The 20,710-nt window shown below is 43.3% G+C and overlaps 1 protein-coding gene across 8 annotated transcripts in view; it reads right to left on the bottom strand.

Moving 5' to 3' along the window:
* The window catches only part of Eps8 (EGFR pathway substrate 8, signaling adaptor), a 172,174-nt gene that overhangs the window by 40,993 nt on the left and 110,471 nt on the right, over positions 1 to 20,710 (bottom strand). For all 8 annotated transcript variants that reach the window (NM_001376935.1, XM_063286164.1, XM_063286162.1 and 5 more), the window contains 9 exons: positions 15,463 to 15,530; positions 14,316 to 14,477; positions 14,034 to 14,183; positions 8,773 to 8,855; positions 8,191 to 8,327; positions 5,608 to 5,681; positions 3,181 to 3,307; positions 566 to 654; positions 148 to 222 (listed from right to left, as the gene is read on the bottom strand). In NM_001376935.1, coding sequence (NP_001363864.1) covers positions 148 to 222; positions 566 to 654; positions 3,181 to 3,307; positions 5,608 to 5,681; positions 8,191 to 8,327; positions 8,773 to 8,855; positions 14,034 to 14,183; positions 14,316 to 14,477; positions 15,463 to 15,530 — 965 coding nt within the window. The remainder of the gene's footprint in view (positions 1 to 147; positions 223 to 565; positions 655 to 3,180; positions 3,308 to 5,607; positions 5,682 to 8,190; positions 8,328 to 8,772; positions 8,856 to 14,033; positions 14,184 to 14,315; positions 14,478 to 15,462; positions 15,531 to 20,710) is intronic.

Raw genomic sequence — 20,710 nt, forward strand, 5'->3', positions numbered from 1 at the left:
TCTCAGACTTCACGTTCGCAGAGTTTACACACAAGTTAAGAAAGACAGGATCCACATAAGGTAATCAAAGAAACCCACTTAAGTAACTCAGACCCTTGGGTGGAAGATACCAAGAACGGTTGCTTTGTTTCATTCATAAATGCTCACCATATTTAGTGGAGTAAACAGAAAATGAACCAGATCCGAAGCGCTCGGGTTTTGAATGTGGGACTTCAGCTTGGCCTGTGACAGCAAGAAAACAAATACATCACCACAACACGGTCACCCCAAGGGTGGACGCTCAAAGAGCTGTCCAATGCAGACCCGGAAGGAGAGGTCTTTCTTCACACTTCTCCTTGGAGGGACTCCATCAGGGACAGAGAGCCGAGAGATACTGCTTTTTAAGCTAAGTCTCTTTGACATGCATGCCTTCCAATCTGATGCTGCAATGAAAGGCCAATCAAAACACACACCCACAAATCTACAGGGACAGCTGTCTCTCTTGATTTAATTTTCAGGAACATTTGGCTAGACTTTGATCTTCCCCATCTGCTTCTTCTCTTATATATAAATAAAGCACACCTACCAGAAGGTTGAATCCATGTTTAAACTTCTGGAAACAGTCAACAAACTCATCAGGAGGTGGCGGTTTTGCCCTCAGTGTTAAGACGCCCTCTAAAGAAATAAAAAAGAGCGGGGGACGGATGAGAACAGACCCACAAGGAAGTTTGTTAAATAAATTCATTATGAAGATCCTAAGTTTGAATGGGTTCCTCTTCTCTTAGACCCTCTCAGTGACTCACTGAATTCTATAAATGTGACTCGAAGCCTTCCTATGTCCCAGGAATTCTTGCGATCATTCTAAAGGCTATAAAATTGAGTAAGTGATAAGCCCTGCTTTTAATGGCCCTGAAAAATAACAGAGGAAATGAATCATACGTTTAACAGGTGTAGCATCTAAGCGCTGCGACAGGAGAGTATACTGCTTGGGAAATGGGGAACATGACAACCAGAAAGTGTTTTTCAAGAAACTTTTTTTTTTTTTTTGGTTTCTCTATTCTCCCAGAATTTGCTTTGTAGACCATGTTGCTCTCAAACCCACAGAGATCAGCCTGAGCCTGGCTTGGATGCTGGAATAAAAGGCATATGTCAAGTAACTTTTAAGAAGGGATTTGAAGGGGTTGGGGATTTAGCTCAGTGGTAGAGCGCTTGCCTAGGAAGCGCAAGGCCCTGGGTTCGGTCCCCAGCTCCGAAAAAAAGAACCAAAAAAAAAAAAAAAAGGGATTTGAAAAGCTCTGCTCACCTCCCCCAAGTTTGTGGAAATAACATGCTAAGATTAAAACAACATCTGGAGTAACAGAGAAATTGGGTGTACACAAAACAAGCAACATAAACCCAGAGGAATGTGTGTGAGAGGGGACCTTTGGTTTAGATTGTAGGTGACCTTGAATGTCAAGGTAAGAAGTGACATTTCAATCAATAGTTCACAGAACTACTTACACTTCAGGGCAGAATTATGAGAACTCTAGAACACTGTGAAGGGTGTCCTATTGGCCGTGGGAACACCTGTAACCCTCGACTTGAGAGGCGGAGCCAGACGGACCAGGAGTTCAAGGTCATCCTTGGCTTTATAGCAACTTTGAGACCGGCTGTGTGAGAGAGACCCTCTCTTAAAGGTTGATTTATTGATTAACTGATTGAGTGATTGATAGGTTGACTGGTTCTCCTAACAGTACAAAAGACTAGGGGGATGAAAACTGCTGTCAAGCTGTCTCAACAATGATGACAGTTTCAACTTGATGCCAACTATGAGAATGGGAAAACTACGTACAGATGGAATTGGGAAAATAAGTCAAAGTAGCCGTATGCTGAGGAAAGAAGACACAGAGGCTTGGGTTCTGAGCTTGGATAACCCAGAGGGGAGCATGCTCCATTCAGCAAACAGAAGAGGGAAGCTTGAAACATCACAGAACACTTCATTCAGAATGAGTGGAGGAGAGGAACATCTAAGCATCTACGCTCAGGACAACACTGAAAGCTGAACACTCTTACCATACAGACAGGGGCTGCAGGAGGATTTGAAGTCAGCTCTAATGAACGAGACATGAGCTGACAACTCCTTTATACATTCAATTTGTGCCTTTTGTCAGAGGTAATATAAACACTACCCTTACATTTATACTTTTATACACTCAAAGCCATTCGTTTTCATTTAGTATTATTATTTTTTGTGACAAGGTCTGATATCCCAGGCTGTCCTATATAACTAAGAATAATCCTCCTGCATCGACTTACTGAGTGCTGGGATTGCTGGCCCAGTTTCTAAGGCATTTTAACATTGGCGGTTCAGCACCACGCTTCAAAATTGCTTCTATGCAACTCTGAATGTGAATGAGCAACTGAGGGTTTTGCAATATGATTCGAATCCATTAGTATTATAAAATGCTCAGATGAAAGAAGGCAATTTTTCATGTTGAAAAAGGTTACATATTTTCAATTAAAGAACTCTACAGAAAAGATCAGTGTTATGAACAAAAACTCACTTTTAACTCCCTGTGAAAACTATAGATGGGTGTGGCTACCGTCCAATCTCAGTCACACTCAAGGCACAGTCAGCTTGAAACAAACATGAGCCCTTCCCTCTCCACTTGAACCTCCAGTGGTGCCCAAAGCTACAGGACCTTGGTCCAAGATCAGGACCTGGTGCCCAGGTCCAAATACAGGACCTGGGACGCAAGCTCACCTAGTCCTGAAGTTCTCATGGCCCAAGAGTAAGGTACCTTACTCACCTGTGCTTTGAGTAAGGAAGCTCAAGAGTAAGGAAGTCCCCACTCACTGTGGGTCTGATAACCCCAGAGTAAGGAAGCCCAGTGGGGTCTGACAGCCTTAGACTGGGGAAGCCCATTCACCATGAGTCTGACAGCCTTAGATTGGGGAAGCCCATTCACCATGAGTCTGACAGCCTTAGATTGGGGAAGCCCATTCACTCCTAAGTCTGACAGCCTTAGACTGGGGAAGCCCATTCACCATGAGTCTGACAGCCTTAGATTGGGGAAGCCTATTCGCCATGAGTCTGACAGCCTTAGACTGGGGAAGCCCATTCACTCCTAAGTCTGACAGCCTTAGACTGGGGAAGCCCATTCACCATGAGTCTGACAGCCTTAGACTGGGGAACCCAGTCTCACCCGCTCACCCACTCACCTCCAGGTCCTTTCCTTTTACTTTTCTTGCTTTTCTTCCTTTTAGAAAGCTCAGAAAATGCTTCAGCTGCTTTTTGGAGCTTTGTGATAAAAAACTCGATGTCATCCAAAATATGGTTTAAGATTTGCTGGAATTAGAAATAACAGGACAAGATATAAAACAAAGGGAGAAAAACCCTAATTTTGCTCTAGCTGTTAGCTAGAATGTAAGGGAGAGAAGCTTTAGAAGAGAAGAGAAAAATGATCACTTTCATGAAGTCAATCACTAATTCTAAGAAAACATCACACACACACACACACACACACACACACACACTGAAATATACATATTCCCACACATACAAAGCTGGGGGTAGGATTCAGAGAAACATTTTGCTAGCAGAGCACAGGATGTTTTTGTTTTGCAATATTTGTCCTGTAAGGTCTCTGACAAAGTTACTGTGTGCCCATTATAGAATGCCCTGAGAACCTAAAACACACAGCCCACATACACCAAAGGTATCAGGAGGACCACATCCCAGAGCAGACAAACGCATGCTAGCGACCTCTTCGGTTATCTTTTATACTTCTCTTGCAGCTTTCTCTAGTCTGATATGAAGGACTCTTCGTATTATAAGACTATAAAGTAGCATTTGATAAACCTTTCACTATAATATAGTGTGATAAAATATTAAATTCTAGAGCTAGAGAGATGGCTCAGTGGTAAAGAGCACATTCTGCCTTTGTAGAATCTGAAACTCAGCACCTGGCATCCATGTTGGGTGGCTCACAACCACCTAAACCCTAGCTCAAAACAATCAGATGTTGGATTCTGACCTCTGCAGGCACCTGCACCCATACAGAAACACACACACACACACACACACACACACACACACACACAGACAGAGAGAGACAGAGAGAGACAGAGAGATAGAGAGAGATAACACACGCATGCACACACACAGAGAGAACACACTCACACACACACATAGAGAGAACTCACTCACACACACACATAGAGAGAACACACAGAGAGAGAGAGAGAGAGAACACACACACAGAGGAGAGAGAGAAAGAGAGAGAGAGAACACACACACACAGAGGGAGAGAACACAGAGAGAGAGAGAGAGAGAGAGAGAGAGAGAGAGAGAAAGAGAGAGAGAACACACACACAGAGGGGGGAGGGGGAGAGGAGGGGGAGGGAGAGAGAGAGAGAGAGAACACACACACACACACACTCAAAATCGATTAAGAATGGGCTGGAGAGATGGCTCAGTGGTTAAGAGCACCGACTGCTCTCCCACTGAGCAGGGACTGAGTTAGGCAGATCCCAGGCCCCAGTAAGCACATGGTGGCTCACAACCTTCTGGGATGGGATGCTCTCTTCTGAAATGTCTGAAGACAACTACAGAATACTCTTTTTTAAAAAAGAACTACTCGCAGTCCTGATTCTAATATGCCCTTATTTTGAAAAGTGAAAATCTTTTAAAAATTAATTCTAAATGTCAGACTCCTTTCAGTGATTTTTTTTCCCAAAAGAACCTGGGAATGTGTATAGTTTAAAAGGTAAATAAATCACACACTTAAAATGTGACAGACATAGCCATTAACTGTCAATTACCCCTGCAAGTTAATTGCTCTAAAGAAGCGGCAATAAATACAGCATTCTTCTTTATAAAGCATTAATATTTACACTTTAAATGTCACTTAACTTCTCCTTTTAAGGTATTCTAAAGTATGTTTTCTATTTTCATGAGGGTGTGGTGTGTGTGCGTGTGAGTGTGTATGTCCTCATTTGCATGTGAGTGGGCACATGTGTGAAGAGGTGCCTGCAGCTTCCCTTGCCTGTAGGTGTGTGTGTGCACATGTGTGTACCTGTGCAGACCAAGTACGGATGTCCTGAATCATCCTAGTTCCTCTCCCACCTTCAACAAATAAGGCAGAGCCGCTCAGTGGAACCTAGGACTTGCTTCTCTAATGGTTACTCTTCTAGCTAGTGATGGGCTGCCAACAGCCATCTACTCTAGGGGTGTGAACTCCAGCCTCCAAACTTTTGATGCAAGCCCTGCAAACACTGAGCCATCTCTCCAGCTGTAAAATATCTTAATAAACCAAAATGAGCAAACATTAAATGGTCTGTGTCTATGAATCACAGACCATTAAAAAAAAAGCAAAACCAGACAATTGGTTTCCAGGTTCTTGGAAGTTCGGGTTCATGCCCTCTGCAACCTGGCCGAGTTGCCAGCGCTCTGTAGGAGGTAACATCAAGCTAAATACTAGGAAGGACGGACAAGGGGTTAAGCGAAAATTCAATTTTCAATACTGAACGCTGGGAAGAGGAAAATATAAATTTTGCGGACATTTTTGCCAATCCCGATGCCTTTGTTTCCCCCTCCTCACAAAGCAGAAGGGACCATGAGCTAAACCGGATTCGGGCAGCACTCACCACATCCCTGTCAATCCGGGCTGCCATCATCTCGGGCGTCTCCTCTTGCTCGTGGTACTGCCGGGGCTTCTCGACTGAAAAGAAAGGAGAATTGTGAGACTTTCTACGTTTGTTAATATCAATACAGAAATGAACATGAGAGACGATGAGGGAGGAATTCCAGTTGCTGATCGGGGAGTTCGCTGGAACAAACAAGTCAAGGTGATACTTCGTGGCCCCTGAGTATGTCCTGCCACGGGTACCAGGAGCACTGGGCACAGCTGGTGATTGGCCTGCCCACATATCTAAGGTTCTAACCAGCTATGCCCCCTCCTTCCTGGAGGTAGTTATGTCCAGCAAGCCTTAGGAACCCCTTGTCTTCCCCCTCCTGAGCTTGAATTACAGACACTCACCATTATACCTGGGCATTGGGAATGGGATTTAGCTTCTCATGCTGATGTGGCAAGCACTGTACCAACTGAACCGTCTTCACAGCCTGGGTTGCTGGTCCCCCCACATTCCAACCCTGTGACTACCACAAAAGCGTTGCAGCTCTGAGAGTACAGTGATTTCTCAATGGCCGTTGTAAGTCAGCATAAAACCCACAAGCCTTTGGATCACTGCGCTTAAATCATATGACTCGAGATAAAACACTGAATACGCGTCTCAGAGGCGTTCGCGATGTCAAGAAAGCTCCATTGTGAGTGCTAATCATGAGACCTCCATCACAGATGCCTTCCTGAGGTGAGTCAGTCAGCACTATGGTAACATGGACAGCTGGGGCAATGTGTTTCAGAGTACATTAAGCGAAAAGGCATATGGCTTGGGCAGGAGCACTAGATCACAAGGAGTGGAGGGAGAACTCATGATACATCATCATGACTCATGAGGCTTAATGCGGAGAACTGCCGAAACATACTGGCCACTCGGAATCCCAATTTCTCCTTCATGCTAACACTGGCCAGACATGGAACGCACGGGAAGAGAAAAGGGAATTGCTGGGCCACACAAAACTACATTTTTAACTCTAACTATTCAAGCTCATTAATCTGCATGAACAAAGCTTGACGGTTAGGGGCCGTTTTACAAGTGGCTGCTGCCTTCGTGGTACAGTGGTACCATGGAAGGCAGGGAAGTCAACTTGAAACCGCCATTAGGAACTCCAAAGGGGGTCACTCTGGAAGCTGAGGCAGGGGTGACCAGGCTAGCCTTGGCTACATACTGATGCCCCACAACATCCAGGGCTACACAGAAGGCTATGTCTCACAGAAGGAATCGGTGTCTCCGAGAGACCCCACAACATTGTCTGGGGCAAAGTGAGTTGGGGTCCCGGGAACTACTGCCACCATTTTGCTGAACTCACTTTTGGAAGACAGGGTTACTACATGTCAGAGTTCTCTGGGGCTATAGTCAGAGTTGATGAAACCTCAGAGGGAGCAGAGGGAGCCTCCTTTAGGACACCCCCAACTGAGACTCTCTGGCACTCACACAGAACTTTGTATACCAGGTCTTGAGTTCTGTCTGAACAATTAGAAAGCTAGAAGTCTATGTCACTGTAATTGTAACGGATGGCAATGCCAGGAACATTTTACACAAAATCTAGTAAGAGCTCAGGAATACCTGAGTATAAATTCTTTTATTGTACAACTGTATTAATTTCATATGCATTCCTACAACTCTATTGAGGATCTCTTTAACTTAATATGTCTTCTCCTCATGTCAAGTCAGTGTTAATATGTCTTCTCCTCAAGTCATGTCAGTGTTGACATCTCTCCAACACATACACAAAAGACAACAATAGCGGCGACTATCCAAACCCCCTCCACCAGAACGATACCAAGGAAACCTACCTTGGTGTCACGATAAGCACAGATCACTATAAATCCTAGTCTTTTAAAAACCATGGTATTTACAGAGATAACTGGTTGAGACTGATGTAATTCCCAAAGCAAAAGCCATCAATGCTCTTTGACAGTGAGTCTTACGTCCCTGGGCTGACTGTGATCATAGTATGAGTGGCTTCTGCAGTCACAGAAAGCTGCGTGTTGTTGTACCCACTTTACGGTTAAGGTCAAAGCATGGAAAAAGATGACCTTCCACGGTCACATGGATAAGCAGAGCCAGCTCTTATTTCAGGTATCAAGTTTTAGCCCATGGGATTGAGAGTAACCATCACTAAAGACATCATGAGCTTCAGTCATACAGCACAGAAAAACCCAGCTCAAGTGACTTCCCTACCTGTAGAATGTATAGTTCCAGACAGGTGCCATTCAGGGTGTTAGGGGAGAGAAATTGAAAACAGTCTTGCCAGCGGTGAATCTATGAGTCACAGTGACCAATGTGACACCTAGCGTATTAGTCACGTCGACGTCACGCAGGTAGCCAGTCAGAAATGACTTCCATCCTCATAGAGTATCTACTAAATGGCTGGCATGAATTCTCATGGACAACCACCTTAACAGCAGTCCAGACTTAACTTTATAACCTCTAAGATTTAGCTCTTTAACGTGAACTCTGACCTAGAAATGAGCATGAGGATCTGAAAGGGTGAAAGACAGCATAACCCGAAGTGGATCCTCAGAAGGGTGAGGTCTGGGTACTTACAGTCACCCTGGTCAGCTGCCCAGGCAGACCAGGCTGCTACTCGACTCCTAACGTCCACCTGTGTGACAGTCCCTGGTGGCACAGGGGCAGGAGCTCTGGGAGGAGGAGGGATGCCAGGATCTGCTTTGGCAATCATCCTAAAAATGAAAAACAAATTGTCCAACTGGGCTGCTACCCTCTCCCCACTTCTCCTATCAATGGTTCTCCCCATTGGTGCCATTTGCCCTTCAGCCTTAGAAGTTAACTGTCAGGGAAATCAGGATTCCTAACCAACTCTACTGTGTCAGTAAGTTCCCGAGACACAGAAATACAGAAAAATTAAAATCCCTGGCAAACTACATGACTTTTTCTTTAGGTCACATGGTATTTGAAAAGCTTGTGGGCATATGGGGAGACCTTGGGTCATCTCTTAAAACATCACACTTTTTTTTTTTTATAACACTCTGGGACATCTAGGTCTGAGAAGCTATGTAGAAGAAGAGTTAACACGTGGAGAACCAAGATGGGGCAGACACGGGCTGGCTAGACAGCAAGACACTCTATGATCCAATCCCATCCACTAATGGCGTTCGGTGCTCTTACCTCAGGGCCTCCGGCCGCCTCTTCTGTTTCCCGCCTTTACTGTCGCTGATAGCACTTTCAATATCTTCGCTAATTAGGTTTGCCTGAAAGGAGAGATGAGTTATCGGGAAGGCCATCGGCTTGTCTGAGCTTTGATATAAAGATTAAGACAGGAAAAAATATATAGTTTATATCCGTTGTCAGCGTCAGTAAGTGTCTTGGTGTAATACAGGTAGCAAGACTTTGTTAACATCAACCTTAAAAAAAAATATGACTCTGCTTTTTAATGATGTATTTTCTAATGACGGAACTCAAACGTGGGTTTTTAAGGTCAATCTACCTCCAGGTTCCACTTAAACATTCCTCCCAAGAGCCCACTAGAATAAGGCAAGTGCGGAAAGAACGCGGTCTCTGCTCTGTCAGAAAGGAGGGGTGTAAGAGAAGATGTGCAGGGCTGGTGGCTGCCTCCCCTTTTTCTCCCTCCACAGGGAAACCTATTAGCTCACCAGACTATCGCCAGGCCCTACAGAGACCGCCAGAGCTCAATGCAAACCTACCCACACAGTTAGTGCCTGCTGTGTCCCTGAAGGAATGGGGGTTGAAGGCCGGGATCCAGCCCTCAAATGGGAGACAGTGGAAGGAAGGAAGAGAAGACATTGGGCTGTGCTCTTATGGATGACACTGGGATTGCCAGATACTTCCCATCTCTCTCTTATCGCTTCCGGTTTCCCGTGAAGTGAACGGCAATTCTACCACACACTTCCTGCTACTATGGACTTTCCCAGCGCAGGCCCAAAGGCGATGTGCCAAATAGCCATGCACTGAAGCCTCCAGAGCCATTAGGAAGCAGAGCTTTTCTCTTTATAAGTTTCTCGGCTCCATGCCTTGCCACACTGATGGACAGCTCACACAGCTCTACATGCATAGGCTGACTCGCAAGTCTCCATCGGACCCATTTTGAAAACCACTTTATTTTTTTTCCATTTCAGGTAAGAGTTGATTATCTGCCACCACAAACTTTCCCAACATTGTCCCAGCAAGACCCACGATTAGATTTTCTTGGTGATTCAAGTGGCTTTTGCAGATAAGGTGTTAAATTTTTCTTCGTTATGAAATTTATTTATAGCCTGCAATTATCGCTGTAGATGAGGATGCTGCTCATGTATTTATCTTCTATTTTTGGGGCTCGTATGCTCTGTGTAATTATGTATATTTTTCTTAGATATATGAGTCATGTATTCTTTTACACTGGTGAGCATAAAAATTTAGAATTGATGGGAGAGTTCAATATCGTGTATTTTGAGAGAAAGTGTTGTGTGTGTGTGTGTGAAAGTGTGTGTTTGTGTATGTGTTTGTGTGTGTTGGTGTATGTGTGTATGTGTGTGTGTATGTGTGTGTTTATGTGTATGTATGTGTATATGCATGATGTGCGTGCATGTGTGCATGTGTGCGCATGTGCGTGCATGTGTGTGTGTTTGTGTGTATGTGTGTATGTGTGTGTTTATGTGTATGTATATGTGTGTTTATGTGTATGTGTTTGTGTGTGCATGTGTGCATGTATGTGAGTGTGTGTATTTGTGTGTATGTGTTTGTGTGTGTGTATGTGTGTGTGTGTATATGTGTATGTATGTGTGTGTTTATGTGTATGTATGTGTGTGTTTATGTGTATGTATGTGTGTGCGTGCATGTGTGTGTATGTGTGTATGTGAGTGTGTTTGTGTGTATGCGTTTGTGTGTGTGGGTGTATGTGTGTGTGTATTTGTGTGAGTGTGTGTTTATGTATGTGTGTGTTTATGTGTACGTATGTGTGTGTGTGTGCGCATGTATATGCGTGCATGTGTGTGTGTTTGTGTGTGCATGTGTGTGTCAGGGGCCTTAGTTGATTACCCCCATATAAGCTGGTCCAGCTTGTCCAGAGCTTGGAGAAATTCTCCTGTCTTTGCATCCATCTCCCTGGAGGTGTGTGAGGATTACAGATGCATAACCACCACAGCTGGCTTGACACAGGCTCTGGGGATTTCAACTTCAATTCTTAGACTTGTGCATCAAGCCTTTCACCCACTAAACCTTCTCCGCAGCCCTTGTTTATTCTCCATTCTGGTTAATTCTCTGAGGAACACTAGGTGGAATGGCCTGGCCTGGATCACTTTCACTGTGAGGTGACGCCACGATGGGTCCCGGTACAGAGTCACTTCCTTAGAACATTCTAGTCCAACATATCCCAAATGTTCACCTAAGGCCAGAGCCCTCTGTTATATGGAGGATTAAAACTGGAGGTGTCCAGAATGAAAAACTGTCACCATCCCAAAGGAGGCAAAGGGCACCATGTAGCACCCCGTAATAAAAAATTAAACTAAAAAGCGGTTATCGCAAGATGTTCTACACACAGGCAAGTTACGTCACAGTATCAAGCACTTGTTTCTTAAATTAGTAATTAAACTGCATGCCTCATGAAAGAAGTGTGGCCCAGTGAGTGAGCGGGTTTCCTTGGTTTTAGTGGTCAGAGCTATGGTGAGGGTAGTTACAGAGTATTGTCCAGGAAATCTGTTTGCAGCTGTCATTGTCTCGGTCCCCTAGAGAGAAGGAAAGCCTTTCATTCCACACTGCAGACACTGAAGTCTGGAACCTCTACTCGGGAAGACTGTAACTCACACTCACGTCGGACTCAGAAGCACGGGTACAAACAACAAAGTTTAAGTGTCTTTTGACTCAGTATTTTTTTTGTAAATCTCTGAATTGGGCCAATGAGATGATTCAGAGTTTAAGGACACTTATTGCCATGCCTGATAGCCCAAACTGGATCCCTGGAATTCACACGGTAGAAAGGCGACAACCAATTTCTACAACTTGTCCTCTGACCTCCACATGCGATAGCCCTCCTCAATAAATAAATATCAAAACTCAAGATGTAAAATCCACTAATAAAATTTCACCCTTTTTTCAGGGCAAAATAACCACTTGAACACTTTTGCTTTAGTAGATCTAAATCCTCAAAATCATTAAAATAATTCATGGGGTTGGGGATTTAGCTCAGTGGTAGAGCACTTGCCTAGCAAGCACAAGGCCCTGTGTTTGGTCCACAACTCCAGAAAAAAAAAAAAAATTCATGAATTCCAAAAATCAGTGCAAAAGACTGATAGATTTCAAGCTACAAGTAACTTAAATAACACAGTTCTTTCAAGTAAGACTTTCTCATATGATCACCCATAGAATAAACTGAAATCAGAAACAAAATTGCAGCGTACACGGGTAAAGGCGATCTGCATGTGCTGTGGTTTAACGTCAAAGAAAGGCTACGAGATAAGTGGTTTTCTTGGGCTGCTCTAAAATTGCTTTACAAGATAAAAGTTACAAGTAAACCAGTGCTCTGGGAGGAGGCAGTGGTAACCTGACTGAGAATTGTCCACCTTGGGTTCCCATAGGGCGAGTTGCATGGATGACTAGAAGCACAGCCTTGAGGTAAATCGCTGGGGAAGAGCTTTTAGATGAAAAGCCTATGGCCACATTCAGTTGGCTCTCTCTGCTCCCTGCTCCTGCTACCACACCTGCTGTGTGTTGCCATGACTACCCACCAGGACAGACTCCTGTCCCCCTGGATCTATAAACTCAAAGAAACCCTTTCCTCTCCTAAGTTGATTTTGTCAGTGTTTTATAACAGGGACAGGAAAGAAACTAAGACAGGGGCCAGTCAACGGAAGGTAATTTCTCTTTTAGAGAAACAGACTGGGAAAATAACGATATCTAATGTTGAAGATAAATTCTGAGGTCCAAAAAATTATAACCATTTAGAAACTACATGGACTTTGAAATATAATTGGGGGGTCTCAAGCATATTATTATTGTCAACTCTGCCTGGCTATTTCTCATTATGCTGAGCAACTTTCCAAGTCGCATAATTAAATGGCAAGTTTTATGTCAGAACCATGGGGCATTCTGAAGATCTTACTGAAATCATCGATACAAGGTTAACAAAGAAGAAAGTGGGATTATAGCAGACTTACTGTCTCTCTGTGCAGCATGATTTTTAGTATCCCTGCTGCGGAAGCAAGCGCAATGCATGATCTTTAATGATCTAGTTTTAATTATATGCACAGGGCCCTGATGAGAGTTTCACATATCAGATACACTTCGTAAACAATGATAAGCAACATGTATCTATGTCTGTTTGGTACTTTTGAACAGGCCCCTGACTTGCAGCAATCCTCCTGCCTCACCCTCCTGAGAGGCACAATTACTAATAGGAGCCATTACACCACACCTTGAGTTTAAAAAAAATTAATAAAATTTCCTCTTTCCTTTACCTGATTGGAAATTAGAATATTGCTTGAGAGGGTTGGGTGAAGGACAGGAACCTGAGATTTGCCTCGGCAGTTAGGAGCACTTGCTGTTCTTGCAAAGGATGGGAATTTGGCACCAAGCACCCTCATCAGGCAGCTCACATTTATAATCCCAGTTCCTGGGGCTCTGACACCCTCATCTGACCTCTCTGGGTACACACACACTTACATACCCACACACACACACAAATACACACATATACATACACACACACAAATACACACACACACTCACACACACAAATACACACACATACATATACCCACATACATATATACACATATACACACATACACACACATACATACACACAAACACACACACAAATACACACACATATAGACTCACATACACACATACACATACACACACAAACACACACACACATACACACATACACAAATACACACACACATACACTCACATACACTCACACATACACACATACACAAATACACACACACATACACTCACATACACACATATACACACATACACATATATACACATACACACAAACACACACACATACACAAATACACACACACATACATTCACATACACATACACATATACACACATACACACAAACACACACACAAACACACACACAAGCACGCATACACACTGATACACATAGACACACACACAAACACACACATACACACTCACATACACACACAGAGATACACACAGAGATACACATACATACACATACATACACGCAGATACACATACACACACAAGCACACACACATACATATACACACATACACAATACATATACACATATACACACATACATAAACACATACACACACACACAAGTACATACACACATACACACACATAAACACATACACACACACACACACGCACACACACACACACGCACACGCACACACACGCACACTGGAATTAATGGGAGGCTAAGCCACTCTTACCTTAACCTCATCACACTGGAAAAGGTGAAGGTCTGGCTTGTTTTGCGTTGGCTCTTTGCATACCAAGGCGAGAATGGAATCATAGCTACATGTGTGTGCCACTGCTTGACAGTGCTGGATTGTGTTTAAAGGGAAATTCTCCAATTCGTTCTGTATAAAAGAAGGTAAATATTTGACAGTGTCAAAGCGTCACCCATGTCCCGGCAATCTACCGTGACTGTACACATTAATGTCTGTGGTGCGTCCTTGAAGGATACAATGACGTAAGCTTCCCAGACTTGCCTTCGATTCCAAGTCAATGAGGCTCACAGCTCGGTCATCCACTTGGAGAATCATATCCTGGGTCCACACTTTACCCTTGGCATCAAGTAGCTTCAGCTTCCTTATTCCATCATCGACGGTTATCATGGCATCTTTCCGGTCCAGCACAAAGGTGGTCAGGTGCTGAGATAGTCGGCGCAAGAGGGACAGAGAAGAGAAACTTTGAGTACACAAAATAAAACCCTCTCTACGGGTATTTTCTCAAAGGAGGATGAATTTGCATAATGAGTGGGTTAGCGGAGAACGAAAGGCTTAAGGCAGCACACTACAGCCTCAGTTAATCTACTGAGAGGGTGGAGTTGAGTGGGCATTTTCTTTGCACATGGAAAACAGTGCCTTGATTTGTAGGATCCCTAAACCTGTCTCATGCTGAGTCACGTGGGGCTACAACAGCATGGTATAAAGACAAGTTCTTAGCAGTAAAACATAAACAGCATTTCCTTAAATTAATGACCCCCCACCCGTTACTCAGATTAACTATTTCAGTGCTGCACAAAAGCAACATTCCCAGAAGCAGCTACGATCTGGACAGCTACCCAGAGCTGCAGCTATGGTTCTGGTCTCTAACAACCACCACGTTCGCCCTGTCCTGAAACCACCTTACTGAAACAAAGTGGTTTAGTTTTAATTAGGCAATGCTTGAGAGGAGCAATTGAAACAGCAAATTAAAGATGATGTCCCTGCTTACATATTTCCCACTAAAAACGGGGGTCGCTGTGATTCCAATTAAGAGCAAATATCTTCCAAACTAAAAGAGAAACCAGTGTTTGAGGAAAGCTAGTGATGACACCAGAGAAAACTAAATGTAAAATTGAGCTGCTTGGTGACCACATTTAATGTCAGTGTAAAGCAGAAGCCCTTCTCCTGTTATAACTGGGCTCACAACGGCCAGTGAGCACGTTATAATTTCAACTATTTATTCTGAAACAAAAACTCTCACAATAGCTTTGCCTGTAGCATCTCCAAAGAAAGAAAATATATTAAGGAAGTCCCGTACAACTTAAAACACACCCTATGTAAACGAAACAAAACACAGCTCTTAGTCCACTCCCCATTTTTATGTCCCTTAAGAGTCACAATAAGTATTGGCAAGAGCAAAGCTTCTTACTTCCACTCGGTACTGGGACACGTCCGACACACTGCTGACGCTGTCTCGGGCATAGTTCTTCCTTTGTTCTGAAAGGTAAGTTTGGAGAAGCCATTGTTTAGTTCGTAGGCTTCAGTTTGTATGTTGGAGTCACATGGCGCCTCTGAAGCAAGTCTACCTCACATAAGAATGCGGTAGCTGCCAAGTCCCCACTGTGAAAACACTCATTACTCACAGGGGAGCCCAAGGTCACGAGAGAAACTAACAGTACGCAGGAACCTTTGGACCCAACTTAAATCCTCAGGGTTCCAAATGTCAGAATCATAAATTTTCTAGGTTTTACAGAGTTTTAAAATGTGTGTGTGTGTGTGTGTGTGTGTGTGTGTGTGTGTGTGTGTGTGTGGGTGCGCACAGGTATGTGTGTGAGAATCCACGCACATAAGTGCAGGAGCCTGGGGAGGAACTGGATCCTCTGAGCCTGGGGTACAGCAGTTGTGAGCTGTCCGATGTGGGTGCGGGGAACTGAACTCGGACTGTCCACAAGAACAATAACACACTGATCCACAAAGCCATCCCTCCAGCTCCTACACTGTAAATGTTCTAGGAGAAAAGAGGTCATCTACTGTATAGGTTCTATTAATTAGGAACCTACTGTTTATAAAATAAGATTTAAAAAAAAAGCCTGTAAATTTCACCTGCTGCTGCACTTAGGTTAAAACACATGGGCAGATCCCGCCATAGGTCCTCTGTTGTGAGAAGGGGATGGCCTTGCTAAGACAGACACCAGAGGGACCATCTCCTTTCACAGCATCCAATGAGGGGGTGATGTTAGAGGAGATTCCACACTGATTCAAACACGAGGGTTGTCACACAGTGCAACCACTGTCACATGCCAAGAGAACACACAAACGAGAGACTCAGAATTTCTGAGACAAACTAGAAGGGAGAACAAGGCAGAGAAGGAGGCAGCGGCTGCATCAACCACTCAACGGGCAGAAGGAACCTTTCTTTTTAAGATGCTGCAAAAGCAAGAAGAAAAAATTCAAAAATTATCATTTTTTTATATTTGTTAATTTCCAATCAAAGAATTGATTTGGAAATTCAGGATTGCTTCATTTCTTCTAAGGCAGAATTCTCGGATGAAAAGGAGCCAGTGTGTGGTCAAGGGACTGCGTGATTCTAAATCTAGTTTTGAGTTTATCCCTAAGTGAGGTATTAGATATAGGTAAGATTATTAATGGTCTGGGTCTTGGAGAATTTTCTGTAAAATAGTGGGTTAAACGATTTAAATGTAAAGTACCCTAAAGCCTTAAAGCTTTGGCAAACCTAAACGTTTGTCTTAGGTTGTACATGTATGAGTGTGTATGTGTGAAATACGTCATATATACATACCCATATACAAATGGATAGATACATACACACACGTGTCTTATATGACAGGATACATACATTGACATGTAAAATATATGTATATCTACAGATAGACGATAGGTAAGCATTAGCTTTCCTATCAGACAGCATTTTCAAACTATAAACATGTCTGTTTCCACTGTTAGGTGCTCTTACACTCAAAGAGTCTGCAAAAATTGAAGGAAGACCGAACAGAAAAGTATAAATTACATATTCGGACCCCAAACATTTTAAAAACCTGATAAATGATTGATTTGTAAAAATATGGAAGCAGTGATCTTCCAGTTTATATTGACCCCGGAAATCTTCATGCTCCTCTTGGGAAGTCTCTTAATACCACTTACGTTGTTGTGGTCTACTCTGGTTTTCCTTTTGCAGCATTAAAATGGTTCAATAAAAGCACACACACCACACAGTTCAACCTTGGCTACCTTTCTTTTTTTGTTTGGATGACGATCTGAAGAAGTATGATCCGTCTGTTCCTACCAAAATAACGTGGTCAAAAGAAAGAGCTGGGTTCACCTACAATTTCCCCCAGCATTCCAAAGCACACACCTTCCCTCATAACTACACCTCACATGTGAAGCAAAGAGCTTCTCTATTGGCTGAGGATCAATGTGAGGTACTAATACGTGGACGGCTGCTCTTGGGGAAACCTTCTGATACACATGGGACACAGTGCATAACTCAGTGAAGACATCTGGCAAGAGCACTATTTCAAAATCATGGGTTCATCAGCTTCTCGCTCAACTCTCCAGCACAGCCTCAGAGCAGGAAAATGGCTATCTTCCTCTGATTTGACCTGTGGATAGCAGAGGAAATGGCTGCAGTTGCCATGGTAGTCGATGACTAGGTGATATGGTGGCTCCAGGATGTTTGAATGCTTGGCTGGGTCTTCCAGATAAAATGGTTGACAAACACAGGTGAAAGGCCAAAATACTGTATGAGGTTTGAGAGAAGAGGAGGAGGAGGAGGAGGAGGAGGAGGAGGAGGAGGAGGAGGAGGAGGAGGAGGAGGAGGAGAGGTAGTAGTAGTTGTTGTCATTGTTGTTGTTGAGCTATCGTCCCTAATATTCTGACTTGGTTTCTTTACCATGCTTCACAGTGAATAAAATGTATATCACAGAAAAGTACCTTTGAAGGACCCTAAAATATATTCATGTCATAAAAATGATTTAGAAAGAAAATAATTCTGGTGATATAAAGTCAAGAGATAAAGTTCACTATTAGCATTTTCATGGGCAATTTTGAAAGGCGAACTTGAAAGTCAGTTGTGGAGTCTCTTTTGAGGAGAATTCTATGTACGTCTAGGTTCAGTGGTAAGCAGCACTCTGGACCCTAAGCTGGAGACCTTACAAAGCCTTGGAACAGCATGAGCGGAGAAGCTACCTATGACCATGGGCTTTAAAAGCCACATTGTGGGCCTCACCCTAAGAATTTCTCTGTTCTAGACTAGGGTTTCTCAGAACACTAGGATAAAGCTCCCAGATACTCTGGGACGTAGAGCCTGAGACATAAGCTTCTACTTCAGAACCCATGAAAATGCCACCTCATCTACAGTGTGCTCCTTGAGAGTCCATGCTGCCATTCATGTTCGGATGCAAGGAGCAGACAAATGTTACATTAACAAATTAGCCCAGGTGTGGAGTTTTGCATTTCTCAACTCCCTGTACAAAAACCAGTGTTTCTCCATCGCTCACCTGCCTCTCTTTCCCTTTCTGCTTTCTTCCCCTCCCTGATGCCTCACTTTCTTCCTCTATCTCAAAATAAAATTATACCTAGGAACAACTTTATTTTCTTTGAATAACACTAGTTGTGTTTCCCTAAATTATTTTTCAATTAGACTTAGTTACATAGGCCAGAACACATGAACATATTCAGACAGATTAGATTCAACAATCAATGAGAAAATTTTTTTGCAGGTCACTTTAGCACTAAACTAATATGCTCTTACACAAACCAATAGCCAACCTTGAGGTCAGAAACCAGTTTCATTTAACCGTTTAGTTTGTACAAGTTGCACCTCTTCAGATAAGCTGGCGTTGGTCCTCACACTTGTTTTTATCTATCTGGCTCTGGATGGCAGCATTTTAAAGGGTTAAAATTCAGACACTCAGCTGAGACCAAAAACTTCCACATTTTCTTTCTCTAAAAGTAAGGCAATGCCTGGACCATTAAACACAACAATGAGCAGCTGTAAAGAAATTCTTTATCCAAATAAAGCAAAAGGCTACAATTCACATTGCTTTATTCTTAGCAACAGCAACAAAATTTCAATCAGTAACAACTCTGCAAGACTTCAGGAAGTCCCTGAAACTAACCAGATTTGCTAGGCCCCTCCCTGTGAAAGTAAACAATAAAGGCTCAGAGTCACTCCCAGGGGAGCAAAGCTGAGCTGCAAAGGTGCCTCTGGGACCAGAACAACTGACTGGAAGAGGCAGAAACCAGCTGAACCACCAGGAAGAGGTTTAGATCAACTGAGAAAGTACGCTCTCAACTTGTTGAGTCACCTGCCGGCTGTGTAATATGTTCCAGGATCCCACCTTGGTAAGCTGTGAAATATGCCAGTGTGGGCTTTAGCGATACAGCTGTCTTTGAGTCGTTTCTGCTTCTGTAAATGACCCCCTCACCCGTATTCCTGTAAGTGACCTCAGTAAAACTCTTGGTTCCCCAAGCTGGACTTTGAAGGGATCTGCAGTGGTCTGCCATAGGCTCCCTATCTGGTGTGAATAGACTTGTGTGCTACATCTCTCTAGGAGTTCCACATGTGTGCCTCATGCCTCTAGAGGAGGATCTCTTGGAACTGGAATGGTTGCGAGTCACAATGTGAGTCCTGGGATTGAACCCAGGTCCTCCGTAAGAGCAGCAAGTGCTCTTGATCCCTGAGCCACCTTTCCAGTCCCAAGGCATCTACTTTGTTCATATTACTGAAACTTCTGAGTCACTTGTTTTGTCACAGCCTAACCCAAGACACAGTCACCTTTCTTTGTTGAATGAAAGACATCAAAGGCCACGTGCTATTTTGAAACAGTGTCCACTTCATTGTTTATTAAACTTTAAAAATTCTCCTGTGTGCCCATAAGGGGGGGAGCGGTGACATTAGTAACAGTCAGAGGTCACCTGTAGAAGCCCATTTTCTCCAGTCACTATGTGGATCCCCAGGGTCAAAAATACTACTGTGGACTTTTCAGAGCACAGTTCAAGGCTCAGGTCCTCTGTGAAACCCCTGCTGACCACACCCCTGCTAACTATACCCCTCTGAGCAAAACTACTATCCCACCATATCTACTTCCTGGCATCCAAGCAGACTTGAAAATATTCCCATGAATATTTTATTTGACTTTAATATTTGATTACTATATTTATATTGCCTTATATGTTAACATCTATATTTAGTAATAAATTTAATATTTTGTTAGCCTTTATTACCACACTTTTCTTTCTATATATGGATATATAGTTTTCCTAGCAACATTTGATACGAGGCTAACTTAAGTACAATGTATATTTTGGGTATCTTTGTTGAGACTCAGGTCACTGTAGCTCTGTGGCATTTATCTCTGGTTCCTTTATCCTATCCCACTGGGTCACGTCTGGTTTTGTCACTATGGCTCTACAGTACAATTTGAGTCCAAGAATTACATCATCTCCAGCTGGATTCTTTCCCTCAGGACTGCTTTGTCTACTTGGAGCCTTTGGTGCTCTCATATGAATCTTAGGATCATCTCTTCCATGTTCTTGAAGAATGACATCAGAGTCTTGACGGGGACTTTGGTGAATTCAAAGATGTGCCCAGCTATGTTCCCAACAGTAATTCTGCCAATCCATGAACACAGAATGGCTTCATGTCTTCTAATGTC

Source organism: Rattus norvegicus, chromosome 4, assembly GCF_036323735.1.
Source record: "Rattus norvegicus strain BN/NHsdMcwi chromosome 4, GRCr8, whole genome shotgun sequence".
Lineage (NCBI taxonomy): Eukaryota > Metazoa > Chordata > Mammalia > Rodentia > Muridae > Rattus > Rattus norvegicus.